The sequence below is a fragment of the Sorex fumeus genome, unplaced genomic scaffold (genome assembly GCF_029834395.1).
Source record: "Sorex fumeus unplaced genomic scaffold, SorFum_2.1 ptg000039l, whole genome shotgun sequence".
NCBI lineage: Eukaryota > Metazoa > Chordata > Mammalia > Eulipotyphla > Soricidae > Sorex > Sorex fumeus.
This window is the reverse complement of record NW_026606096.1, coordinates 6953262-6980365: the sequence shown is the minus strand read 5'-3', so window position 1 is coordinate 6980365 and position 27104 is coordinate 6953262. Positions and strand designations below refer to the sequence as shown.

Genomic DNA, 27104 nt, shown 5'->3' with positions numbered 1-27104 from the left:
TTCCGCTCTGCCTTCAGCTGTACTCCAGGGGGCTTGGGAAGGTCCAGGCTTGGTCTTTCACCCTAATTGGGGGTCACCAATTAGGAGCGAGACCACCACTGCGCCCGCAGTTCCCCGCTTAAGTCCAGCCCTAAGGTCCCAGACCCGCCGTCATCTGATCCAATTCCCAGAGCCCACCTCGCTGCCTCAAGGCCTGTGCTCCCCACCCCAACTGGGACCACCCCCTCCCTTTCTGCCTCCTTTGGAAGGAGGATGAGGGGAGGTGGTGGCCAGTAAGCCACCGAAACGCCCCAGCGTGGTGAGCGCCCAGCCACGTGCCTCGGAGGCTGCCGGTTACTCTCCAGTAACCGGGACCCGCCTCCCTCCTGGTGACTCACATCCCCGTTTGCTCCCTGCTCTCCCACAAGGGGTGCCTGACTCGGGTGCCTGTCTCGGGTCCCTGACTTCCCCTCAGCTCCGTGGTCAGGCATGAGCCCCGGGTGCCGCCACCGTCCTGCCATCCCTGCCCACCGTGAGACAGGGGTTGACTCTCGGGAGAGGGGAGATGGAGAGACGGGAAGCTGGTCGGGGGCCCAGGAACCTGCATCTCTGGGCTCCTCTGCCCTCCGCTGACCCCAATTATCTGCAGGTGGCCGGGAGACTGGGCAGGGCCCGGCTGGAAACACCAGGCTAGGTTGAGTCATTGGTGAGTTTCTCGCCACTCATGGACCCTGGCCTGCTGTCGGGACGGTCCTGTCCAGGCCCCGAACAGAAGAAGCCCACAGTCCAGACAGGCCAGGGCTCCGGGGAAGGCAAAGGGGTGTACGTCTCTCCGTCCTCAGGGGCGGGGCGGGGCAGGGGGGGCTCTGATGTGCATGTCCCTAGACACCTCCCACATGCTCCCCGGCCTCCCCGCAGGCGTGAGCTGTCCATGGCCGGTAGGCCAGACTGTTGATGCTGCTACACCCCTTCTTCCAAGTGATTTCACAGTCCCTGGCAGATGACTGCAGTCGGATGGGGGTGGGGGCAGAATTCAAAGAACCACTTGGAGTCTCTCCTTGAGCTTCCCCTGGGAACCCAGGGGCGAGTATCTCTTTAAAAAAAAAAAATGCTCCCTGCATAGCAGGTCACACAGGCCCCAGCCTCAGCAGCTAGAGTGAGGGAGTGAGCTCACCGGGCTCCAGGAAGCCAAACAGGGTCAGGCTTGGCCAGGCCTCCCAAGCAAAACACAGGTGTTGTGGGTGAGTCAGCGGCGCCCCGCCCCTGGGCCCGTGCTGTTCGGGCTTTGGAGCTGACATTGACTTTGGAGCTGACTCTGGGAGCCATCGCCTGAGACCAAGGGGGGGGGGGGGGGGGGCGTGGCTCCTTCCCGGCCACCACGTGTCACCGGTGTCAACACATATACCATTCAGAGGAGTTGGGGGGTGTATGTGCTTCCTGCCTCCCCTCCCCATTTCCTAGCCTCCCGCCTGGATTCTTGGGGCCGTCTCTGGAAGGAAAGCAGCCTGGCATGGTCTGGACCCAGGTCCCCAACCGCTAGGGTCTGTAGCCGCTGCCGGACCCCCCGGACCCTCAGACCCCAAGGAAGGTCCCTTCTGGTTTGGGAAGAACGGCTGGATAAAAGGGCTGCGTGAAATGACCAAAGGGGTCCATTAAAAATAGGCGGTCATTAGCCTGTTTTATGGGCCCCCAGATATTCATTACTCCCCAACCCCATCATTAGAAACCACAGCAAGAGCTTGGCCCCTCTTTATTGCAGTAGAAACTGAGGGGGGCTTCCCCCCCGAAAAGCAGCGCCTCCCAGCAGGGGTCCCCCCACCTCCGCCCCAGAGCTGGTCACCAGTCTCTGTCCTGGTTCCGATTCTCACCCTGTTCTTCCCCCTCCCTGGCACGGGAAGCCCAGGCTAAGTCTGGGTCTTCTAGGGACTGAACTGGGCCCTTTGCATGCCAGTGCCCAGCTCTGCCCCTTCCTTATCAGCCTCACTCTCAGATAGGCACAAATGCTGCTTCCTCCAGAAAGCCCTCCCTGCCTGCCCTAGACCAAGCCCCTCTGTCAAGTCCTCTTTTTCGTACTCAACACGCCCGAAATGCTCCCTTTCCTTCCAGACAGGGAACTGAGGTAGAGAGAGGGTCTCTGTCCTGGACCCATCTTTCCTCACTCTGCCTCACTCTGTCTCCCAAGCCCGCCCGCCCCTGTGAATAAGCAAGTGAACGGCCTGTCCGTGACTGGGCTACTTTGTCACCCTGTCAGCCTGTGGCCGAAACTCAAACCATCTGCCGCTGTCCAGCCCGGGGGGCCCCCACTTCCCTCCTAACTGTCACTCTTCCACCACCCCCCCGCCCCCGCCCCCGCCCCCGCCCCCAGTCCTGTTCCCACTGCCTGGGTCTCTCTGTGGCTCAGAGTCCGGCAGGCCCAGCCCCCCACCCCCAGGAGCCAGCCCCCACCCTCCCATTAGGGCTAGAAGCACCCGTGGTGCTCGAGGGGCACCCACCCTGCTGGGGCTGGCAGTGGCAGCAGCTGAATGGAGCGTGGCAGCCCCACGGAGAGGAGCGGCTCCAGGCTGGCAGATTAATCAGCCATCGTTTGCATCCATTAAGGGCCCCTGGCTTGTGGCTGCCAGGGCAATTAACTGCGCACAACCAAAAGTTCTGGGATAAGTTTGTCCCGGTTCCCCAGGGCACGGCCTGGCCGTTGGTCTGGCCCCAAGGGCCTGCCCCGGAGGGTCTCTGAGCACCGCATAGCCACGGGAGGAGATGGCCCAGGAGCCCTGGGGGTCAACTGCTGCGAAGACCCCAGGGCCGGGCCCCTTGACCCCGTTGGGCTCCATCCCTGTTGTCACCCCATCCCCTTTCCTCCAGGGCCTGGGCATCGTCACCTGGAGTAGCTGGGGCCTTCTCCAGGTTGTGCAAAGATGCATTTCAACACTCTGAGGCCGACAGGGAGCCTCCGGGCTGAAAGCCAAGCATGGCAACTGCCTCGAGCCGGGGGGTGAGGGGGGGGATTTGGAGGACGGAACCCCCCCCCCCACACACATACACACAGCATCTTCCCATAGTGCCCTTCCCCTGGACCCAGCCACAACCACCAGCCCCACCGCAGGGACAGCGCGTGCCTCGTGGGGCCGGGCTGGAGGAAACTGTGGCTCCCTGCCTCTCCCTCCCTGGCTTAGATCAGGCCTGAAACAGCCCGGGGATGACGGGACCCACTGCGAGGCCAGGGCGGAGCTGGCTGAGCTCAGTCTCGGTTGTTTGTTCATTGTAATTGCCAAGCTGCCCAGATTGGCATTTGCCTGCCGGGCACTGTAAAAGGTGGCACCGTGGAATGGGAGCGAGCTGGTCCCAGCTGGCAGCTGTGGGGCCTGGGCCCCTGGACTCCGTGCACGGTTGCCTGGGCCGAGACAGGTGAGCCTGGCCTAGCCTGGGCACACAGGGCCACCGAGGGCCGGCACACGGGCCTGGTGTGGTCCCAGAATGGAAGAACAGGGCGGCAGCTTTGCTGGGGCCGGAACTCTGCTTGGACATCTGTGAGCAGAGGAAACGGGATGGTGAGGGGGGGGGGGGGGTCACTTGGCCCTGGGCACTCAGCAGCACCGACCCGGCCACCACCTGTAGTTCCGCGGTCTCTCAGGGATCCCCCAACCCTGGGCAGAAAGATTTCCCCCTTGAGCAGGCCTGGGAGTGGGCGCCTGGCAGGGAAAGGGGTTTGCCCGACACCACTACCACCACCACCCGCCCCCGCGGCAGCTCCTGAACTCATCTCTCTCCAGCAGGGACGTGCTTGAGACCCCATCGCTGAGGTCAGGCCAGCCTTGTGCCCACGTCCAGGCCCAGCCGTCTCCTCCCGCGTGGCCCCCCTGGAGCCGAGCTCCCAGGGGGCTGAGCTTGCCAAGGCTGTGGGACCTGGATGGCCCCAGGAAGCCCCACCACCACCACCACCACCACAGCTGCCCCTCAGGTCTGAGCAGGCCTGGCCAGTCTGGAGCCCCAGGGATCGGGGTAGGACACAGTTTCTTGACCTGCTCAAGTGCGTCGGCATCTCCTGCTCCGAGTTGTGGAAAGAGAGCATGGGTCTGCACCACTCTGGGCTGCGGCCTGAAGCGCTGCGTTTCTTTCCCGTGTGGGGAGCCCCCCAGCAGTATTTTAGGGGTTGGGGGCCACTCACAGAGGGTCTGGGCCAACCAGGCAGGATCCAATGACTCAGCCAGTGCCTCTGGGGGTCCGGGGCCAGCCCAGCTCTCGGGGTTGCTGCCTTGGCCCCTGCGCTGTCTCCCCAGCTCCAGGACTGCATTTCTGACCAACCCAGGCATTCCTGCTGCTGGAGCGCAAGGGGCAAAGGGCTCAGGGGGCTGCCCAAGGTCACGGCCAGGCAGTCTGCAAAGAGCAAGGTGGGATTTGAATGAGACCTTAAAGCTTTCTGCTACCTGACACACTTTATAAAGAGCTCAGGGTTTCGCCAGTCTCTCTCCTTGCCAGCCTCTTTTCTTATTCAGAATCCCTGACACCCACCAGCTTCTTGCCAGAAAGACTCTCCTTCATTTCTTCCTTCCTTCTCTCCTTTATTTCCTTCCCTGTCTCCTTCCTTCTTTCCTTCCCTGTCTCCTTCCTTCTTTCCTTCCCTGTCTCCTTCCTTCTTTCCTTCTCTTCCTCTCTCCTACATCTTTCCTTTCCTCTTCCTCCTTCCTTCTCTCCTTCCTTCTTTTTCTCTCTATCTCTCTTCTTCCTTACCATTCGTTTCTCCCTCCTTCCTTCCCTCCATCCCTTCTTCCTTCCTGATATGGCAGTTCTCACATCAGGGCCCTTTGGCAGGGCCCACCCATGGACCACCCTTTCTCGTTCCTCTTGGGCCAGTATGGAAACCTAAAATAGGGCAAAAGAGAGATTAGAACCAAGGCAGCTGACTCCCCCCGATACTGGCAGTTTCCCAAGAGGGCTCAAAGGCTCAAGGATGCTGTCATCTCAGAGAGGGGCCCAGGCAGTCAAGCACCTGCTTTACATGTGCACAGAACCACTCAGGGCAGAGGCTAGGGCGGGCTGGGAGCTCCTGTCCTCCTGGCGACCAGAACAGAGCTGGGGCCTGAACAGAGCCGGCTGAACCCCTCTGTGGGTGAAAGTGGCCCGGGGCAGCTCTCAGAACCTCCCCGAGTGTCTGCCATGGCACAGCACCCAAGATCATGTTCACAAGCACTGGGGTCAGGTGGGTGTTGGGCCTGGAGAGGGGCGGCCTCTCCATGGCACCTCTCCTCCTTGCCAGGTGCCCGCCTGGCCAGAAAGACAAGATGCTGGGGAGATGGAGGGAGAAGGGCGTGTGAGCACCCTCTCCTCCAGCCGGCTGCAGCGCCCCGAGCGCAGCGTGTGGGGGCTTACCTGCACCCCTTCCCCGTTGTTCTGCTGCTCCCTAGAAATGAATGACACTGCCCACACTTCCCCCCTGGCAGGGCCGGAGGGCAGCACAGGGACCCCACTCCTGCTGCGCTCTGTAGGGGTTCAGGAGCACCCTCAGCACTGCACTGATCCCCTGCCTCCCCCTTTCCCAAAAGGGCCACCCCCAATTCTGCCGGTCTTGCTCTGCCCTGGTGTTCCTGGAGAGGGCGCCTGTGAGCACATGGGTGTCTTGTGGGGGTGAGCATGTGTTCAAGTGTTAGAAGCCTGTGTACGTGTGTGAATGTGCCTATGTGCATTTCCATGAGAGCATGAGCCCAAATGAGTCTTTGTGTGTCTCCTCTGTGTGTGTGTGTGTTATGAAAGCTTGAGTATGAGCATGCATGGATAGGTGTGTACATGTGGAACCGTGACTGTGCGTGTGTGTGAGCCAGTGCGTGTGTTGATGTAAGTGAAGACACGATACAGACATGTGTCCACGTGAGGACGGTTTGCGAGTCTATGAGTGTGTAAATGTGAACAATTCGGGCTTGTGTGTGATTGTTTGGACTTGTGAGTCTGTGTGTCCATTTAAGGTTGTGAGTGTGTGTATGTGTGTGTGTGTGTGTGTGTGGTGTATGTGTGTACAGTAGGTGTGTGCAGAGGCCTTTGGGTCTGAACATAAAGAAATGCACACAAGTGAGCGTGTGAGAGCACTGTGGGGTGAGCGTTGGGAGTACTGCTCCATCTCTTCCCCTCCCCTTTTGCTGCAGGGGTGTGTACAGCCCCTCCTGGCCCTGCGTCTTCCCCCTGCCCCCCCCCCCATCCCCGCTATTTCAGCCAAGCCTTGCCACTGTTTTGCTTCCCTGCTCTGGGCACCAGGCCGTGTCTGGCATGCCCCGTTCCCACCTGGCTGCAGAGGGTCCCCGAGCTCGTGGGTCAGCAGCTCTTGCCCCTCAGACAACCCTGAGCTGGGCCCCCCTCAGGCCATGTCCCGGGGCTGTGCCTGTTGCCCAGGGGATGGGAGAGAAGGGGGTAAGGAGGGAGGAAAGGGAGCCAGCCTGGCTCAGATGGTGTCATTAAGAGATATTAATGCCCCTCATCAAGGCATATTAATAAACATTATGGGCCACGCTCTGCGCACCCCGGGTGAGTACAGAACCAGCAGGACGGGCCCCACGTTCACAGCTGAGTAACCTCCGAGCCCACGGCACAGCCATTAGCCTTATGAGGTTGACCCTGCCAGCAGGCTGCTCGGGCCTGTCACAGCAGAAGAGCTCGCAGGAGGGGCTTGGAGGGGTACAGGCGGAGGCAGCAACCCCTCACACCCCTCCCCCTGCTCCCTACCACCTCCGCCCCCTGCCCTGTGCACGCCCAGGTCAGCCTTCGACTCCCCGTGCCCCCACCTCCCTCCTTGAGCCCTGGGAAGGGGCAGGGGAACCATGACAGCCCTCACACTTCCCCAGCACTGCAGGGCTCTAGAATATTCCATCTCCTCCTCATTTCATCTTTGCAAGTCTACAGAGAAGAAAGCAGGGCAGGTCTCATTGTCGCCGCCACCATCTGGGCATGAAAACGGAGGCGCGGCGAAATCAAGAGTCAGTCCTGTGCAAAGCCACAGACCTAAGGGGTGATGGCATTGGACTGAAGCCCGGGCTGCCCTTGAGAGTAGCCGTGTTCATCGCTCAGGTACCAGCCGCGGGCACCGCCGTGACTGAATGGCGCCTTCCCCTGACCCCCACACCCGACTTGTTGCTGCCGCTGCCAGGAGTGTGATGGTGAAGCCCGGCTGCTTGGCCAGGCCAGCCCAGCAGCCGGCCTTTGCCTCCAGCTGGGCATCCCTCGTGCTTCTCAGCAGAGAGACCTGGAGGGCAGGACCAGAGCGAGTGCCCGGCAGAGGGGCCCGCCATGCTGTCTGTGCCCGCACCAGCTCACTTTGCGATCCCTCATCACATTTTCCATCCCTGAACACCCCCCCCCAACCCCGGAGGTCTGAGCAGGCGCACTGCGGCCCGCCCCCCCCCCCCCCCCAATATGTTTTCAGCTTTGCAGTCTGGGGCACCGGCAGGGACCAGAACTGACTCTTCACCATGACAGCCACCATGGTGTTAAAATTGCATCAGTTCGTCTCTGGGTGTGTGTTTAACAAGACAAGAACGAGGGTTTTAATAAGATCGCTATCCAGCATCATTAAGGGTAAAGAAGCAAAGAGGTTAGACACGCAAAATTTGAGGCATCGGGGAAATGTGTCTAAGAGGCCTCCCCAGCTCCCCGTGTGAGTCAGGATAAAAGTGTCGCATTCTAGCGACCCGCGGTTGACACTGAAGATCTCAGCATGTGTCCCGTGTTTCAAGAATTTGGTCCAAATTGACACTGGAACAGAACAGTGACCCAAAGCTTACCGCTGCTTATCCTTGTTCTTGGGATTCCAGCTAATTATTTCCCGGCTGTTTGTAAGTGGGTTGGGTTTGCGGAGACCAAGCACTGGTTTCTTTATTTCTTTCTTCTTTCCCTTCTTCCCCCGCTCACCTTACCCTGGAACTCCACCCAGAGAGAGAACGGGGCTGACCACTGACAGACAGGGTTAAGACAAAAAGAAATGGGGGGTAATGAATGTAATCAAAGTAGAGAGAGAGTTAAGTGGAAATCATCTGCCTCACAGGCAGGGGGAGGGGTGGGATGGAGGGAATACCACCATCTTAGTGGTGGAAAATGCGCACTGGTGAAGGGATGGGTGTTTGAGCATTGTATGACCGGGACTTAAACCTGAAAGCTTTGTAATTGTTCTCACGGCCATTCAATAAGAAAGAAAGAAAGAAAGAAAGAAAGAAAGAAAGAAAGAAAGAAAGAAAGAAAGAAAGAAGAAATGGAGGTGCCTTTTCCCCTGGGAAGGCATGCAGATGATGGGGGGTACCACCGTGGGTCCCCAAAGCTCACAACTGGCTTCTGTGGGACGGGAAACCATGGGATGGCGATTCTGAGAAGGGAACCACAGTGTTCTCCGGAAGTTCTGAGTGTGCAGGTCCTGTGGCGGACTTCTCATGCCCAGCTCGGGACGTTGACGGGTAGAGGGGTGCGGTGCTTTCCATTCGGTTTTATCTCTGATGAGGATGGAGTCACTCTGATGACCTGGAATTATGACAGTCTGGGAGGGAGAGCTGTCTGGACTCAGGGCTGCAGACGCACCTGCCCGGAGTGAGGCCATCGAGCCCCGTCCTGCCCCGACTGGCCAGGGGCATCATTCCAGGGCCTGTCCGCTACCAAGATTAGCACCTCCTGTGCCTCTCCAGGCCTCAGGGACACAGCTGCTGAATCGGGGGAATGGAGAAGCCCTGCCCAGGTGCTAGACCCTCGGCTTAGGCTTCTGTGTGTTTTTGCTTCTCGTCAGCCAAGGCAGCCCCCGCCTCTCCACCCCAGCCGTGCGCCTCTCCAGCCCGCCCGGCCCTTTCATAGCTCGTTACATATCCCGATGCTGTTTAGGCAGTTGCCTCGACTTACAGTGTCCTTCCCCTCCCCCCCACCCATCTGTCCACTGGACAGTTAAGAAGCCCCTCTCCACTCTTCAAGACTCAGATAAAGGGGTGAACATTCTCAACAGCTTTCCCTGTCTTGGGATTCCAGCTTATTATTTCCTGATTGTAAGTGGATCGGGGTTGCAGGCCAAGCCCTGCGTTCTTTATTTCCTCCCCCATTCCCTCCTGTCACCTTACGTTTCCTAATACCCAACTGTTCCTTCCTCCCAGCCCCCCCCTCCCCACACACACACAGCTGGGGTCCAGGTCTCCGGTCCTGAAGCTGCCCTCTGCTGTTTCTTTGTTGCTCTATCGGACTCTCCTAGATAGCCGGCTCCTCCTTGCTGTGAAATGCGTCTTAGTCATGTTCCTGTCCCACACAGGGCTTCTCGTTTACTGATTCCTGGAGCTCCCCAGCCCTCACATGCCGGGCCACGATGCCAGAGAGGAACACAGACACAGGTTCGAGATGGCGAGCCACATGCGTGTCTTCATGGCCTGGAGCCACAGAGCTGGACAGCCTGGATTTTCCCAGCCACACCCTTGACTTTAGGCCTGAGGAACTCTGGGCGCTTTACCCAGTGTGGGGGAACCCAGGAAAAGCCTGGGAGAAGGTGCTGGCCTCCTGGGAGAAGCAGACCCCTCCCTGAGGCCGCCTTACCTCACCCACCACCCCCAGCTGCCCCATCCCATGTGGGCAGTTGGAGACCCAGGGCGGTAACACCCTACAGAGCTGAAGCCAAGGCAGGATTCAGGACCTGGGAAGTCCCCCATGACCCAGGAAGGTGCCAAGTAGTGCCAAGCACAGATGCTTCCTGGGGGAAGTGGAGGAAGCAGCCAGCTCTCCCCTGGAATCTAGAACCCTCCATCCCCAGGGCGCAGGTCCCCACATACCCCACCCTCTGCTGTGGTGAGGTCCTTCCCGCAGCTCCAGGGCAAAAAAAACCCTGAAATCCTGGAGCCTGAAGGACCCCTCCCCTCCATCCACTGCCTGCCTTATTGCAGAGCCAACCCGATTGCTAGGTAGCATTTCACACTCTTTTTTTTTTTTTTTGTACTTTAAAAACAAACGTAATTGAGGGTCAGAGTGATAGTACAGTGGGTAGGGCAATCGCCTTGCAAGTGACTAAGCCAGGTTCAATCCCATAGGTTCCCCCAAGCACCACCAGGAGCAATTCCTGAGTGCAGAGCCAGTAGTAACCCCTGAGCATCACTGGGTGTGACCACGCCCCCCCCCAAAAAAAAGTAATTGAATTGAACTTTTTTGGGAGGGGTCACACCCGGTGATGCACAGGAGTTACTCCTGGTTCATGCACTCAGGAATCACTACTGGCGGTGCTCAGGGACCATATGGGATGCTGGGAATTGAACCTGGGTGGGGCCACTTGCAAGACAAACGCCCTACCCACTGTGCTATTGCTCCAGCCCCTGAAACTTGAAAACTTAGTTGAATCACCATGAGATACACAGTTGCAAAGTTGTTCACACTGGGTCTCAGTCATACAATGTTCCCACGCCCATCCCTCCACCAGTATACATTTCCCACTGCCAGTGTCCCCAGGTTCTCTTCTGCCCCTCAGTAGCTGCTTCTATGGAAGCACTTCTCTCTCTGTCTCTGTCTCTCTCTGTCTCTCTGTCTCTGTCTCTGTCTCTGTCTCTCTCTCTCTTTCCATTTAAGTACTATGGTTTGCAATTCTGTCACTGAAAGAGCATCATGCATATCCCTTTTCCTCCTTCCAGCAGTCAGCTCTTGTCCCGAATGATCTTTCCAACTCTCATTGTCATAGTCGTCCCTTCTCTGTCCTAACCGCCTCCCCCCTCCCCCTTCCTACCATGGCAAGCTTCCTACCATGAGCCAGCCCTCCGGGTCCTTCTTTTCACTGTCTTTGGATATTCTTCTCATACTATTTTTATTTGATTTTTTTTATTAGTGAAACACCATGAGGTACAGTTGTAGACTTAGAAATTTTTGTGCTTTGGTTTCAGTTACACAATGATCGAGTACCCATCCCTCCACCAGTGCCCATTCTGCCCCACCACTAATCCCAGTATCCCTCCCACCCCCCCATCCCCCCCATCCCACCCCGCCTCTGTGGCAGGACATTCCCTTTTGTTCTCTCTCTCCTTTTGGGTGCTGTGGTTTGCAAAAGAGGCATTGAGTGGCAATCATGTTCGGTCTATAGTCTACTTTCAGCATGCATCTCCCATTTGACACCCCCCAAATGGCATTCTCCGCTCTTGGGTGTCTTCCTCCATCCTTTCCCCTCAGCTGTGCGCAGGCAGTTGTGCAGAAGCAGAGAGTCTGTGCCTTGGTACCCTCACTCTCTCCCTCCACCCCCCACCCCAAGGCCATGCTGCCCCGTTCTCCCTCTGCTCCCCTTACCTTCCCGCTCCTCACCTTTCCAGTTCGGACTCTTGGATGCCCCCCACCCCCATCCCACCCCGCCCCCGGCTGAAACACTAGAGCATCCCACTCTGACCCAGGTTCGTAGCCAGTCCGCAGCAGTGATTGAATCCTCCGCCAGAGTGGGAAGAGGCGGGTGAAGAGATTAAATCATCTCCTGGCGCTCCAGGAAATGTGCCGCTGACCCTGCCCTCGGGGGTCAGCGGGCCCCAAGGACCTGGGGCCTTCCCAAATGCCAGGTGGGCGGGCAGCTGCCTGCGGGTAATTGAACTGGAATGAGGACCCTGGGCCAGCCCCCCTGCTCGGGTCTCCCCCAGCCAGGCCCCTTCCCACCAGCCGGAGCTCACAAATCCAATCTGGTCAGTGGGAAGCCCTTACCCTGGCCTTCCTAGATGGCTGGGACATGCGTTGGACACCCCTACGATCAAGAAAGCACGGGGACAGGCACGCGGCCAGGGGACTCTTCTGCTTGGAGTTCCCAAGGGCTTAATAGCTCAGAGCCTGATTCTGTCGGAGACTCCAGGGCCTGCCCAGGAGATGGAAGGATCCAGGTCTCGGTGGCAGGAGTAAGGTGGTCCCTGAGGATGCACCTGACATAGGGCCCTGCGTCCAGACCCTCGTCCTAGCTTCACTCCTTCACCCGCAAATAGCTCTTGGGCCTGTTTGGGTTTCCCCAGACCCAGAGCCTGCAACAAGGACTCTCGAACAAGGTGGCAGGTTTTCCAGGGGCAGGCAAGGAAGCCCAGAGAGGGAGTGACTGAAGGAGAGGGAAGGGCCTAGGCAAGGAAGGAGAGCAAGCAAGCCCCCTTATGGCTACCTGGAGAAGTGGCATAGACACGGACACACATCCCCATGAAGGGGCCAAGGGGCAGGACTGGTGACCCTTCCTCTCAGCTGGAGGCCCAAGGTGACCATAGAGTACAGGAAGCAGGGCCTGGAGCGATAGCACAGCAGGTAGATCATTTGCCTTGCATGCAGCCGACCGAGGTTCGATTCCCAGCATCCCCTGTGGTCCCCCGAGCACCACCAGGAGTAATTCCTGAGTGCAGAGCCAGGAGTAACCCCTGGGCATCACTGGGTGTGACCCAAAAAGCAAAAAACAAAAACAAACAAACAAAAAAGATTACAGGAAGCAGGTTGAAGGAGGACCTAGGGTTGATGAAGGTGAGGACCTGAGATGGCCAGGCACCAACCACGCCTCTCCTCACCCTGTGAATGCTGGAAAGGGCCCCAAGAGGGCCAATGACCCATCCTAATCCGCTGCCGCCTCTCTGGGCTTCTTCTCTCCAGTCAAACGGGGGTTCTGAGCTCCGTCCTTCCTGTAGTGGGGAGCAGGGCCTGTGAGCTGGAGAAGGAGCCCTGGAAATGCCGAGGCATGGTCAGTCACGGAGCAAGACTCGTCCCTGGGCCTCCAGCACGGCTCTTGGTGGGATTCGAGGCCTGTCAGCAGGAACATCATCAGGCCAGTGTCCCTGTCAGGGCAGAGCCCTGGGAAGCAAACCTCACTCTTTGAGTTCCCAGACATTCCTACCATATGTGCAGGGTCTCTCCTTGTCTGCAGTGAGGGCAAGGGGCACCTCTCCCTGTGCCAGGCTGTCCACCCCGCTGCGACCCCCAGCACTGTGAGACTCATGTACACGCACACATGCACACACACACATGTGCACACACATGCACGTGCGCACACACACACATGCACACATGGGGCCACCTCATAAGGAAACAGCCTGCTCCCACAGCCTTGGAGTTCGGGGTCCTCCGGAACAATCCCTCCCCTCCCCCCCTTGCTGGCTGGGGGTGTGAGGGGTGCAAGTCCAGAGGATGCTGCAGCTGCCTTTCCAGGTCAGCGGGTGCCCAGCACGGGGACATGCCCGCAGCTCACCCCCACACACCTCGGCCACTCCTGCATGGATCCCTGAGAACCCCCCGCCCCCACCAGGGGTCCTCCTGCCCAGGGGTCCCCTGTGCTACCTGCGATTTCTGTCATTGTCTTTTCTCACCCCCAGCACTTGCACAAGTTCCTTTGGAAAGCGTCAGCCCGTGTTTGCTATGGACAAGAAAGGAGGTTCCCCTCCCGTGCCCCTCAACCATCTCAAAAAGGACCAGCACCCTAAGGGGCTGCAGCGGGCGGTGGAGGGGACCCACCCACAGCAGGTCCTTCCCGCTCAACTCTTGGTGCTTGAGGACAGGTGTGGGGGGCGGGGAGGGGGGAGTCTGTGCTTCTCCCCTGCAGGCACCCCTAGGCCAGGCTGTAGTCTGGACTCCCTGGGAGCCTCCCATAGGCCCAGCTCCCTTCTGGAAATACCCAGCGACCCCATCTCGAGACTCTCAGCCTGTAGAGAAGCGGCCCTTGGTCCCCGTCCAGCTCCCAGCAGCTGTGGGCTCAGGGTAGCGGCAGTGGAAGGCAGGCCGGAAGGGCCACTGGGTTTACCCGAGGGACCCAGGGTTTCCTCCTCTCTGCCAAGCTGGTTCCGGAGGATGAGAAAGTCTCCTTGGGATGAAAGCGAAGGGGGGTGGGGGTGTGAGGGGGTGGATGGGTGGGTTGCAGCGCCTTCCTGCCCCATCGGGGCTCCAAATCAGACTTTCCAGGCTGGGCAGAGACCGAAAGAGACCGGCTCCCTGACCTCAGGGCCCCAGCCCAGGAGAGAGGTTTGTTTATCACTCTGGGTGGGACTCCAGCCTCAGGGGAATTGAGAAGAAACAGCCAGCTTTGGTTGCTATTGTTGTGTTTAAACAAACCACGGGGCTGTCTGGTGGGGGCTGGCTGGGAAAGGAATGAGGGGAAGGAGGCTGGAGGGCAGAGACCGAAGCCCTGGGCCCAGCCTGGCGCCCTGGCTCAAGCCCCCTGCATAGTCCTGCCTCCCAGGCCTGAGGAGCTGGGGAAAGTGGCTCCAGACGGGGTCCTTTAAGCCTCCCCTAGGGGACATGGGTGCCCGCCGAAATACCCCTGCCATCCTGGTGCCCCACATCTCAGCACCCGGCCATCCATGCTGGTGCCAGTCCAGATGTGGGCAGGCCTGATCCCGGGGTGCGTGAGGGGTGTCTCTGGCCCAGAAGCAGGGACAGGGCAGGGAGAGCCACAGGAGGGGATAGCAGCACGTGTGCACCCGCGGCTCCTTCCTCCAGTATCCGCCCGCCTTGGCAACCAAGGCAGCCCAGAGCAACAGCGAGGCACCCCCGGGCACAGAGGCCCCTGTGAGAGTGGGGTACGGGGCTGGGGTGGAGCTCGGGGGCAGAGCACTGGACAGTGAGGCATAGACAAGCCATGGCTAACAGGGAAGTTCGGGGTGCAAGAAAAGGGGGCGAGGGGGCTGGAGCGATAGCACAGCGGTTAGGGCATTTGCTCTGAATGCAGCCGACCCGAGTTCAATCCTTGGCATCCCTATCCTGGTCCCCTGAGCACCACCAGGAGTAATTGCTGAGTGCAGAGCCAGGAGGAACCCCTGAGCATCGCTGGGTGTGACCCGGAAAAAAGGGGGTGGGGTCTGGGTGTGGTAGGAGGGCTGGGTTACCCCTCCATTCTCCTTGGGATGAAATCTCAAGCTCTCCACCTGCGTCTTCCCCGCCCCCTCCAGCCTCCCCCCAACCCTGGGCTGCACAGGAAGGGCTGCAGGAAAGGTGGCCAGGCACAGTTAGGTGTTGGCAGAATCAATGGAGAGCCACGCTAATCACCATCATTAAGGCTATAAAACCCCACTCTAGGGGCCGCAGGGCTCCGTGGCATGGCCGGGGCCCAACTGTGGCACGGACCCAGGGGCCCGTCTCCAGTCCCTTTCATCTGAGCATCTCCCCGTCCTGCACAAACAATAATTAGCACCCGCCCCCAGGGTCGCCTCATTATCCCACAGACACCAAGTGGAGGGGAGAAGGGAGGAGAGGAAGAGAAGGGGGAGACTGAGGCAGTCCCAGCAGCCACAGAATCTGCCTGGGTCCTGGAGGCCAAGCGGGCCAAGGAGCAGGCAGAAACTGCCCCCTGACTGCCCCCACCCCGGCGGCCTTCTGGGGGCTCCAGCAGCCCCGGACCCCGAATCTGCCAGTCCCAGACAACCCAGCCTCAGTGCTGACCAGGGCATGGGGAGGGGGGACGTGTCCATCTGGTCCCTCCAGAGGTCAGGGGGCAGACTTCCAGGTGAAGCCATGAACCCTCCTCCTCCTCCTCCCCTTCCTCTTCCTCCTCCTCCTCCTCCTCCTCCTCCTCCTCCTCTTCCTCCTCCTCCTCCTCCTCTTCCTCCTCCTCCTCCTCCTAGGAGGGCAGGAGCTCAGGGCCAGCTGCCCCAGGCAGCTGCAGGGGGCAGGGGCCTGTGGCCTAGGACAGACCCCACCACCACCCTACCTGTCTCTCTTTCAGGGTGTGGACTTGAAGAAAGGGCATATTCGGGGCAAAGAGCTGACAGGTGAGTGAGACCCTCTCTGAGGGGTGCGTTCTGGCGTCCCTCACTCCCACCCTCACTCCCACCCTTGCTGGCTCTCAGACCCCACCCAGAAGGAGTGCTCAGTGCTGAGCCAGGAGCCTGGTTTCAGTCCCCCTCATGTGTCACCTCAGAGTCCCCCTGCCCAGGGCCTCCTCACAGGAGCGGTGACCCCACCTCCCCAGGCAGTGGCCATCACGAAGTGTCCCTCCTGTCTCCTCAGGCGTGTCCTAACTCCCTGAGGAGGAGGGGTGTCTTCAGGAAAGCTCCCTAGAGAAAAGGATTCTGCTGAAGGCGGGGGCCCTTCTCCCCAGTGGCCTCCGCCCAGTCAGCCTCATCCGCATGGAATCCAGTGTGGGTCCCCGGTCCCGCAGTGTGACGCCCGCCCACCCACGAGGGCACCCACAGCTGGCCCGGCGCCTCTGCCCTCACGCAGGAGGGACCCCTATGTGTGCATCTCGTCTCTCAGCTGCCCCAAACCCTGACACGCACACCCTGACCGAGGCTCCGGGGTGACCAGTCTGCCGGCCAGCACACAGCGCCCAGGGCCTACGACCCCCGCACTGACCCTCACCGCTCAGCACCCCCTGAGCTGCCCTCACTCACTCAAAGCACACGTGCACACCATACATCTGAACTGCCACCCAAAGACTCCAGGAGAGACGAGCAATCAGGAATTCCCCCGGCCCTCTGGCCGGAAGTGCACCCTAAGAAACATGTCCAACAGCTCTCAGCAACAAATGGTTCCTGTCTGAGGGTCAGGAGAGGGAGGTGGCATCACCGCCCGACTCTGCATCCCCAGCATCTCCCGGGGCACGCTTGCCCGGCCTTCACCAGAAGGGCTGTCCTCCTGGGTCAGGGAGAGGAAGAGCGAAGGGGCAGGGCCCTTGGAAGGAGGCCCAGGCCAGCAGCAAAACCACGGGGCACTGCAGAGACCTGGGGCTGGGCCAGCGGGGGCCCCCCGCCCGACTATTCACCCAGAAAAGAGGCTGGCCTCCGCAGGAGAGAGAGAGAGAGGGGAAAAGGAGACGTGCCCGCTCCGGAAGAGCCTGCGCGGGCGCCGGTGCCCCGAGCACCCCGACCCTCCACTTCATCCTCAAACCTTTGAACCGCGTCCCACCCACCCCCATAACCACTTCCAGATCCTCCGGATCCAGCCAAGAAATTGGCTTCTGGAGGGATTGAGTTCATAAGGAAATGTTGAAAAAAAAAAAAGAAAAGAAATTTCTCTGGCAAACGCATTCGCCAAGGAAGATGGGTTTCTCCTTGGGCGGGAAATGCATCGGGATGGCCTCAGCAGGAAGAGTCACAGAAGGTGCCCGCCCAGAAAGGCCAGAGCCCCCCCAATGCCCCACCCCACCCCCTCACCCCCCACCAAGTATCTCTTCCACGGGGTCTCTGAAAAGGTCCACAGAGAAAACCGACTGCTACGCAGAGGGTGGCCACCAGAGCCACTGTGGGGGTCTAGTGACACGTGAACCCCCTTTTCCTACCCACAGCCTACAGGCCTCCCTCTCCGCCGAAAAAAACCGGCTTCCATCGCTACCAGTTCTTTGTCTATCTTCAGAAAGAAAAGAGCATTTCTCTCCTTCCCAAAGAAAACAAAACTCGAGGTAAGCCAGTTGTGCCCCCCTCCCCAAAGCCAGGGTGAGGGGGTGGGATGTGAGGGACAGCCCTGGGCACCCACTCGTGCTCCTCAGAGGCTGTGGGCCCGAGGCAGAGTTGCCCCGTGACAAACTGGGGCATGTCCAGGGGGAGAGGCCGCCTGTGAGCTGGTGACCCCTAGAAGGCAGTCCGCAGACGGAGGGTTGGGGGTGTCTGCAAGGCCAGGGTCCCAAGGGGAGTAAACAGTGCCAGGGCAAGGAGCAGTTACTCCCCACAACCTCGGGTGACATGTGTAGGCAGCTACCCCACTTTTGCAGGTAATTGTACCCTATAATTGAGTCTGATCTAGGCGAAAGGGCCCTGGAATGCCACCCTGCCGGTCTGTCTTCATTGGTCACTAATCACTGTATCTGCCTGGTGCCATCTGAGTGGTGGGGCAATGACCTCCCAGCCTTGCCCACCCCACTCGGCTCTCAGAGCCGCCCTCCTGGCACCCGGCGCAGGACCCACTGTCCAGAGCTCCCGGGAGCTTGGCCCAGGTCCTACCAGATCTGGGGAGTGTGACCACCTGGATTCCCAGGCCCCAGATGGGCCACACCCTGCCCTGGTTTCTCTTCGGGAAAAATGGGAAATAAAGGACCCTCATGCACCCTATAACCTCCCCGAATTTCTGGAGGGAAGGTGATATGGAGTACACAAAAATAACGAGGGAGAGGGAAGCCTCAGAGATCATGCCTGCGCCCCCAGACTGGCAGGCAGGAGACCCTGACCTGTTTGCACCCACAAGGGAGCAAGGGAGGGAGGGATTGTACCAGCCCTGCCGCCCCAGGGCCCAGGCAGCAGAGCCCAGAGAGACCCTGGCTGAACCCAGCCCTTGGGATGTGCCGAGCAGGAGCCACCAATCAAGAGGGCTCCAGGCTGCCCTGGAGGTGCTGTGAGTGCAACCTTTTCACTGATAAACCCTCCCCAGGTACCCTCAGCATCGTGCCAATCTGAAAATCTGTTCCAACCGCCTTGCCAAAGACATACCTTTGAGTTGGGATGCAAAGAGAGAAGGAAAAGAAAAGAAGAAGAAAAAAAGTCTCTTGCCCAGGCCAAGATCAACTTCCCCAGTTCCTTAGGTGCCCTTTACCCCCAGGACCACCCCCCACCACACACACACACACACACACACCAGCCCAGGCACTGGATTGCTGTAGCTTGGGGACCATCCTCTCTGCGCTAGCCACAGGAGAATCCCATAGAGCACCGCGGGGGCCGGAGACCCCAGAGGACCGTTGGTGCTTTTATGGGCTGGGCAGGTTGGAGGGGAAGGAGTACAAACCTTCCCACCCACCAAAGGAGGCGGTCGCATGCTCCACTCGCCAGCTTGCCTTGTCCGCTACTGCCTGGGGCTCTGAGATCCAGCCCAGGGAGCCCTCCAGGAACCCCGCAGCCCTTGCATTCTTCTTTTGGAACCCCATGGGCCAGAAGCCCTCAACTCATGCCAGTTAGACCTTCCCCAATGTCACATTTGTGGAGGTGGCGAGGTCTGCCTTCTGCTGGGTGACCATTTAGGAATTGAACTTGCACCTAGGCAAAGCCCCTTTGGTATTCCAGCAGATGAAGACAGGAAAATCATGCTTCCAGTTATGTGATCCGCTCCATGTGACAAAACTCTGTGCTGGGACTCTGCAAAGGCTACTGTTTCATGGCGTAGAATGTTCCCTGCCCTCAAGGGGCTTACCGTTTCTTCTGGGAACACTTAAATAACAATGCAGTGCAGCCTATAATTAGTTAAGCTCTTAACTGGGTGCTTCTGGCTGAAAGGACCTCTGGAGAGGATTTGGATTTCCAGTAGTTGCGGGCCTTTCTCATGATCCTCTTTCTCCTGGGACCCAGTGAAAGGGTCCCAGGTCTTTCTCTGCAAAGATAATCTAGATTTCCAGTCACTATCTAGTGATTTGACGCTGGGGCAAATTAATGAAACACCTTCAGCCTCAGTTTCCTCATCTGGAAACTTGAATCTGGACCATCTACAAATCTGTTTGACCCCCAGGCTATACAGCAGAGATGGGGCAGGTCTGGGCCAGAGAGAAGGGAGGGAATTTGAAGCAGAGAGTTCCGGAGCAGGGGGAAACAAGCTAACAAGCTGAGCTGGGGGGACCACAGAGGCAAGGATTAGGCTGGAATGTCCCTGGTCAGGGGACAGCACCATGACAGTGATGGAGACAGAGATGAAAGGAGAAAGTGGGGGAAACAGGAGATTGTAGAAAGCAGGCTGGGCGGGAAGCTCGGGAAGCCGCCATGGGCACACAGAGGCCAGTCTTCATGCAGAGAGGACAAGCGGGGGTGATGGGCAGAAGGGACCCGAGCAAGGCAGCAGGAGGCCACGTGAGCATGGAGTCAGATGCATGGAGGGGCCCGGCAGAGATTGCAAAAGCAGCAGCGGCCATTGCACAAGGCCCAGGCTCCACGAGCCTGGCACTCTCCGCACACCTGGACGTGCTGGGGAACGAGTGTGGCCCCAGGCTGGGTGGGCCTGTAGGCCTGCAGATGGCCAGGGCCTGGTTGGTGCTCGGCCAGGGACCAGGCCCAGGAGAAACCACCTCTAGTTCCTGGCCTCTGGTGGAATGTGTATGATGTGACCTCACGCTCCCAGCTGAAAATGCTGTGGGAGCTTCTAGAATCTAGAGAATGGAGGGGTAGGAGCAGCATGAATCGGGATCAGGCTGACTTTGCTTGGGCCCTCTCTGGCACTGAGGTGAGCCATAGGCATTGCAGGAACACGAGATCAGATGAGGTGACGTTCATTTAATCCGGGCCTCTGGGGTGGCTCAGAGTTGGAGGTTGAGCCCTGGTCCAGGATTCTACTTTGCCCTCAGGCTCTGGGGCACCATCATGGGGGCCAGCCACAGGGACGTTGCTGGCCTTTGGGCTCCCAGATGGGCAGACTAGGCCACCTCCGACAGGCCGTCTCACAGTCCTGGCTCTGCATTTCAGCATCAGCAAGGTACTGGGACTGGACTTGCTGCTTCACCCTTGAATGACCTTTGTTTGGTGCATTTCTCCCAGCTCATAAGCTCTGCCCACGTCCACTGGGCATGTGCCCACCAGCCGAATGCAAGGAGTCACTGGCAGGGGTTCCATTTGTCCCATGAAGCTCGACACGGGGCTTCCAGAAGCAAGACAGGGAGTGAGAGGTAGCCCACCCTCACCCCCCACCTCCACTCTGGCCGCTGCATGGTTCCTTCCTCTCAGGCCCTTCTTCCATGGGACTCACCCCTGTCCCCACCCCTGCACATGAGCATGGACAATGCTAGGGGCTGAGTGTGGCACACGGCACCATTCAAAGTGCTGTGGGGACAGAAAACAGCACGTCTGTGTCACCAGGAGCTTTATGGGTAACTGGGGGAGGGGGGGGGCATGGGGGTGTGTCACGGGGAATGAGGAGGGAAGCTTTAAATATTTGCTCCTCAACAGCAACAGCCCAAATAGGGGACAGCAGGAAGTGGACCTTCAGCTGAGAGAGCCCGGGCTGATGCCTTCCGACCAAGGCTCACCCAGTCCACCATCGTTTGTCCCAAAGGCCATATTTTATCTTCCCGAGCTCAGGGTGGGCATCATCACTTCAGCTGTGTGCGATGAACAGGCTCCCAAGCTTCCTACTCAGTACCAAGAATCTGGTCTCTCAGCCCGTCCTTGATTCCCGAAGACCCCTGCAACTTCCTCACAGAAGCCTTGTACTAGAAGCAGCTCATAGAGAGCGATGTGTCTGAAAAGAACCCCCCCCCCCCCCCCGCCACCGCGCCTCCCACCCACTCAGGCCTCCCGGCCATCTGCCCATCTGACACGCCTCTTCTCCCCTGCCCCTCTTCAGAACACAGTTCTATGATGGTCTCCAGATTTCCACCACCGGGCTGCCTCCCTCCCCTCAGCCCTCATCCCGCTCACGCTCACATAACCTTCTGTGGTGCCCCCTTAGTCATCTGCTTCAGTCTCTTTGGGTTGCTCTATGCGTACGACCACCACCAGAAGGCTGTAAATTCCTAGAGGGAAGAGTTCACCTTTTCGTCCCCTTTCCCTCCTCCCCAGCCGCCCTGTATCCAGTCCCCTGTAGTGGTCAGTCAGCGAGTATGCTCGCCCAGGGGACACACAAGACCTGTGGGTTCACCAGCCGCACACACCAACACGCACAGACCTGCACATTCTCACACCCCCCACCTTCCCAAACACACCTCCTTGTTGACTTCCTTGAACACCTCGGCAGGACAGACAAAGAGACAGAGATGGATGAGGCAGCCGGTCCACCTCCTCCTTGTCCCAGCTCAGTGCCCGTCCCTCCTCCACACACTCAGTCTGCCCTGCCCCTCCCCAACTTTCCCTCTGTCGAGGGGCAGCCTGTATTCCTGCCACTTAGAACTGGGAGTGCCGTGGTCGACCAGGAGCCCACAGTTCCATGCAAATTCTCTTCCGACTTGTGGAGCGGGGAGGGAGCTTTGCCCCTGCCATCAGCTCACCTCATTCCTTCTTCCCCTAACACAACCACAAGACTGATGTGGGAACGATGAGGGAGCAAGTGCCCAGATATGCCACATGGGGAAGTCGTGGGGGCACGGGAGTTGTGTATGTGGCCCACCACAGCTGAGTCACTTTGCCCAGAGGTGTCGAGGGCAAGGGGAATCTCTCTGTCCCGAAACGTGACAAGTGCCCCAGAAGCCACTCCAAGGCCTCACGCCCGGGATGGTGCCAGTATTACTGGTGCCACGGAGGCCTTGGGGACAGCCAGAGAAATGACTGCTGGCAAAATGAGACAGGCAGAGAGAGCGGCTGCCACCACCACCGTCTCCTCGCAGCTCGAAGCTGAGCCGCCCACCCACCGGGGTCACGGAGGAGGAGCAGGCAGAGACTTGCCACACGTGGAGCTTAGGTCTTGCTTGTGGCATCTCCAGGCCCGCGGGGCACTGGGGAAGATGGAGACAAGGGGCGTTGCAGGGAAAAGGTTCTAGGCCTGCACCAAGGCATGGCAGCCGTTCAGCAGCTACAGCCGTGAGCGCCGAGGCCAGGAAGGAAGGCCTGATGGCCACAAGGAGGAGGCCACCGTGCGTGTAAAGGAAGGGAGAGGGCAGGGGCCCTGCCTGGAGACTAGCCCCAAACACACAGGCAGACAGACACAAACAACACACAGCCTACTGCAAAACAGCACCCCCCGCCCCCCGCCCCCCACCATGACCTCCCATGGTGGTTCACCTGGCCGGGCCCCAGAATCCCCCAGGCCCAGCCCCTGAGTCACTGTGTGGGCTTGTGGCAGGCGGCCCTCTTCTGCCTCCCCGGGGCTCCACCCACCTGGCAGAGCGGGTAGGACTGGGGGCCTGGCAGCAGCCCAGGTGGGGCCATCCTGGGCAACTCTCAGACAGGCGCCCAGCGAGCACTCGCCTGCACCCTTCGCAGGCCCCAGGCAGCCCCCGTGGAAGCAGGTCCCAGGGAGGCCAAGCCTGCAGCGGCCAAGAGCTCGGTGGAACCACAGAGAGGCCCCCGGGTTCCATCCCGCCAGGGCTCTGCCAACCGACACCACCACAGAATGTTGAACAGGAAGCTGGGATTCTAGCCAGAGGCTAGAGTGAGGTTTCCCCCAATCCCACCCACCCTGGGGGCCTGCTCACGGCCACTCCCCAGCTCCACAGAGGAGACCAGGCTCACCCCAGCACCCCGGAACTCCTTCCACCAAGGTCAGAGCCCCTGTCCCGGCCGGGCAAGGTCAGCCACTCAGCAAATATTCTCCAGAAGTAATTGGATGTGATGGAACGAGACTTCCCATTCCTGAGTGGAAGTCTCTGGATGTCATTTAATGGCACAAAAACGAAAAGGCTCAGGCCTCCCGCCTACCACCGCCGGGATATCATTAATCTCAGCAGAAAGGCCCCGCGTTTCTATCACAGCGCCGGCCGCCCAGGGCCCGACCAATTACACCCTGAGCCGGCCCCTTGGGGGGGCAGCAACAAGGCGGGCGCTCCGGCTTTGTTTCTTCTTCTTCTTCAGGGCCAGTGTCCTCTGATGAGAGCCGATAGTGCCTGCTGTTGGGCTGTTGGGGGGGGGGGGGGGGGCAGTGGGTTTCATGCCGCCCCCCTCTCCCAGTCTACAAGGCAGCTAGGGGAGGCCCGCCCCAAAGCTCAGGACCCCCTTGTATTCTCCTGAACAACCCCACCGCCAGGTCTGAGGGGAACGCAGCTGCAGACCTGCAGATGCCCAGGTCCGTGAGTGGAGCAGGGACGGGCAGAGCCCTGTCCTGTGGAAGGTGTCAGGAATGGGCCTCCGGGGAGGGGGGGGTCAAAGCAGGGCAAGCCAGAGGACCCCCACAGAGCACTGCAGGCCTAGGCTTCTGCCAGGGCTAACTTGTTGCCAACCCAGTGTTCATTGTCTTATCAAGCTGGTGGGTTCTGAGGATGCTGCGAATCCCAGCGTGGGGGAGGGGGGGGAAACAACTGTCAGTCGGGAGGACCCTGCCCCCTGCAGAGAAGACTTTTAGCTTTTGTGCCCTTAAATGACATCCAGACATCCTGGAAGAGAAAGCATCCTCCTCCCCCTTTCTCTGAAGTCCTACATGAGTAGGGAAGGGGCCTAGATTTGCTGGGGCCTCCCTTTTTCCATCTCCTGGAGACCTGCTTAACCCTAATCTGCACATTGGGGTGGGGGAGACACCCCCACCCCCCAAACCAGCATCCAGACTCACGTTGCTGAGGGTGGATCGTGCTTATCCTTAGCCCAGGGTCATTCCCAACACTCCCGCAGTCCAGGGAGTGCCAGGCTCAAAGGTGACTCTGGACATCTGGTCCCCTCTCAGGCCCCTCTTGGGACGAGCAGTGCCCTCTGGGGTGCGGCTTAGCTGACCACGGAAGCCACAACCTCCCTGCACCCCACCCCGCGCCCCCTCGCTGAATACCCCCCCTCCCCACCGAGGGCCTGACTCACCCCCTTCCTTCTAGAACTTGCACAGGGTCAGTTCCTCTGCCCTCTGCGGCAGGAAATGGGGTGTAAGGAGTCACAGCCAAGCCAGGGGAGGAGCAGCGAGAGGCCAGTGGCGAGTGCCCGGGACCCCGGACGCCGGGTCTGAGTTTGAGAAGCCCAAAAAGCACAGGGCTGTTGTTGGACGTGGGGCCCCACAGAGCCCCCAGGACCATCCACGCCCAGTCAAGAGCTGTGTTCTGATTCCGGGGTCACCACTGCGGAGGAGAGGGGAGAGGGAGGCCTCGGGGGCAGGGGATTTCTTCCCGCCTGCCTGCCCTGACCTCGTGATGAGTTTCAATTCCTTCCTCACCACCCCGGTTCCTTCCTGCCCCATGGGGGATGTGGGGGAAGCCCGTTGTCCTGTGCCACAAGGGTAAACACAGTGGGGGTGACCACTCAGCCCCCCCCATCCCCACCCAGTCCTTCTTCCCACCCACATCCTGGAGCAAGCCCCCACCAGGCTTTCCCCGTGAATCAGAGTCCCCAGAGCAGAGGCCTCGGCCAGGCCCATGCGCCCCGTGTAAGTCCCTGTCCAGGAAGGGTTCCCTCCCATGTTGCCTCTTCCTCCAGGATTTACGGAGCATTGGCACCCAGTCCCCAGGTGGTGGAACTGATGGAGCCCTGAGAAAGTGCATTCTCCATCCCTGACCCCTTGAGATGCCCCCCCGCCCCCCCACACACAGACACACAGACACAGACACACAGACACACACACACACACACACACACACACACACACACCCCTTATCCGTGTGCTGGAGAGAAAAGTAGCACCCCCTTTTGCGAAGCTTAATAGTATGTGGTGGTGGTGGTGGTAGTGGGGTTCCAGCACCCCTGGTGTTTAAGGTTTTATCAGTTGGCATTATTTGGGGGTCTGAAGCTCAGAGCTCAGGCGACCGGTTTCTGAACCCCACATTCACCAGGCACCACCCTCTGCCACCTGTGATCCCACGTGTCATAGCCCTTTCCAGGATTTCCAGCTGCTCTGCAGCCAGGTGTGTGAACACCACACACACACACACACACACACACACACACACACACACACACACCCCTCACATGCACACACATGCGCGTAGCAGTGGGTGCAGACAGACAGCCAGACAGCCAGATAGACAGAGGACCACAAGTGGGTATGTGGGTGGATCGCAAAGGAAGTGTGGCTGCCTCCCCTGACCTCTGGCATTCAGATCAGGCCTCCCCTGAGCTCCCCTTCACACAGGGAAGGTTGTAGACTTAGAAGAAAAAACAAAAAGGAAAAGAAGAAGAACAACAAGGGTGGGGGGTGGGCAGGGAAGGGCAGAGTAATGTAGGCTTCCACTTAAGTCAAATTTCCGATAAGCAAGATATAATTTTTTTCGGATAAGCATGCTCCGAGCAGTATGTGGGCCATAACCTACACTAACAAACTATCAGTTGTTTATCTGAAATTCAAATTTCACTGGGCGTCCTGTGTGTTGTGTGGCAACCAGCCAGGCAGGGTGCCTGAGGCCCGGGGTTTGGGAAAGAGAGTGTGGGAACCTACCTCTGACCACTTCCCTTGCTGCTCTCAGTGCCCCGGGCTGTGCCCTCCTTGCCCTGACACCAGGCCTGTTCACACTTGCCTGCTGGGTACACCTTCCCCCAGGCCCCCGTGCCCCCTCCCCTTAAGGTGGGGATCACTGTTCTCGGCAGTGCTCCCTCCCAGGGCCCGGCTGCGGCTCCCCAGACTTGGGTGCCCACCAGAGTTCCTGTGCTCCAGGCAGAAGAGCACAGTGATTGGGGTGTCCTGGGACACCAGGAAAGGGTGGTGGGCCATGAGGGCCTCTGTGGGGATGGGGTCAGAAGAGTCTAGAAGAGAGTGGGGTAGGGAGCAGGCACCTGCCAGGCTGGCATTTCCTTTGTGCCCATCAATGAGGAGAAAGGTTGTGCTAAGGGATCAGGGGCAAGAAACCCACATGCCTTAGACAGTCCTTATGACCTTCCCAGGCACTGTGCCCTCTTCAGTGAGTGCCCCAGATGGCCACCTGCCGCCCGCACCCCAGCACGCCATCTCACCCTGCTCACCCCTGCCCTGTTCATCCTTTCAGCCTCTTGGAAACTGGATGAATTTCTGAACCGCTACCAACTCAGCGATCCTGAAGCAAGCACCCAGTTCATGACCCAGAATTTCCAGGACTCTCCAAGCTTCTGGACCCCCACAGGAGGCGATGACCATAAGCACAAGAGCCAACTCAAGCACCAGCTCCATTAAATGCCTGGCATGGCCCGGGCTCTCCGCCAGGGCCCACCTCGCCCACCACCTGTGCTCAGGAGGGCTCCCTTCTCTTCCAGATTAAAATGACAATCCTCCAGGGCCTATCCAGGGGTGTTTGTCTGCTCACTGCCCTCCTCCAAAAATCCAAGGAGCGGGAATAGACTGATGGCGGTACCAGGTCCCCAGGCTTGCCTGGATGCAGGGAAAGGGGGATTCCTGGACCTCAAGCAGATGGCCCTCCTCACTCAAGTCCACCTTACTGGGCTGGGCAGTGGAGGCAGGTAGAAGAGGAGGGGCAGGAGTGCGGCCAGCAAGCTGGTCGGCTGGTGGCAGGGCGCCTTTCCAGGCCAGCTCCGGCACCGTTGACTGCACAGCCATGAGGCATCCCTGACTTTCTGCAGGGGCAGCACGGGGTGGGGTGGGGGGCCCAGAGGGCAAGTATGAGGATGGAGACAGCCTATGGGGTTCACCTGGGGAGCTCAGCCCCGCCGGACAGGGAGGACTTGGAGGAGGATCACGGACACAGAATAGGGCCTGGTGACATGGCTGTGTGGCCCGAAGGGTACACACCAGGCCCCGAGGCAGCCTGAGAGTAGGTAGGACAAACACAACAGTGG

General features: G+C 59.4%; 1 protein-coding gene across 1 annotated transcript in view; it reads left to right on the top strand.

The window, feature by feature from the left end:
* The window catches only part of PEBP4 (phosphatidylethanolamine binding protein 4), a 199683-nt gene extending 173133 nt beyond the window's left edge, over window positions 1–26550 (top strand). Inside the window, exons 5-7 of the mRNA XM_056119167.1 lie at window positions 15602–15647; window positions 17162–17275; window positions 26321–26550. Coding sequence (XP_055975142.1) covers window positions 15602–15647; window positions 17162–17275; window positions 26321–26484 — 324 coding nt within the window. The 3' untranslated portion in view covers window positions 26485–26550. The remainder of the gene's footprint in view (window positions 1–15601; window positions 15648–17161; window positions 17276–26320) is intronic.
* The last annotated feature ends 554 nt before the right edge of the window (window positions 26551–27104 follow it).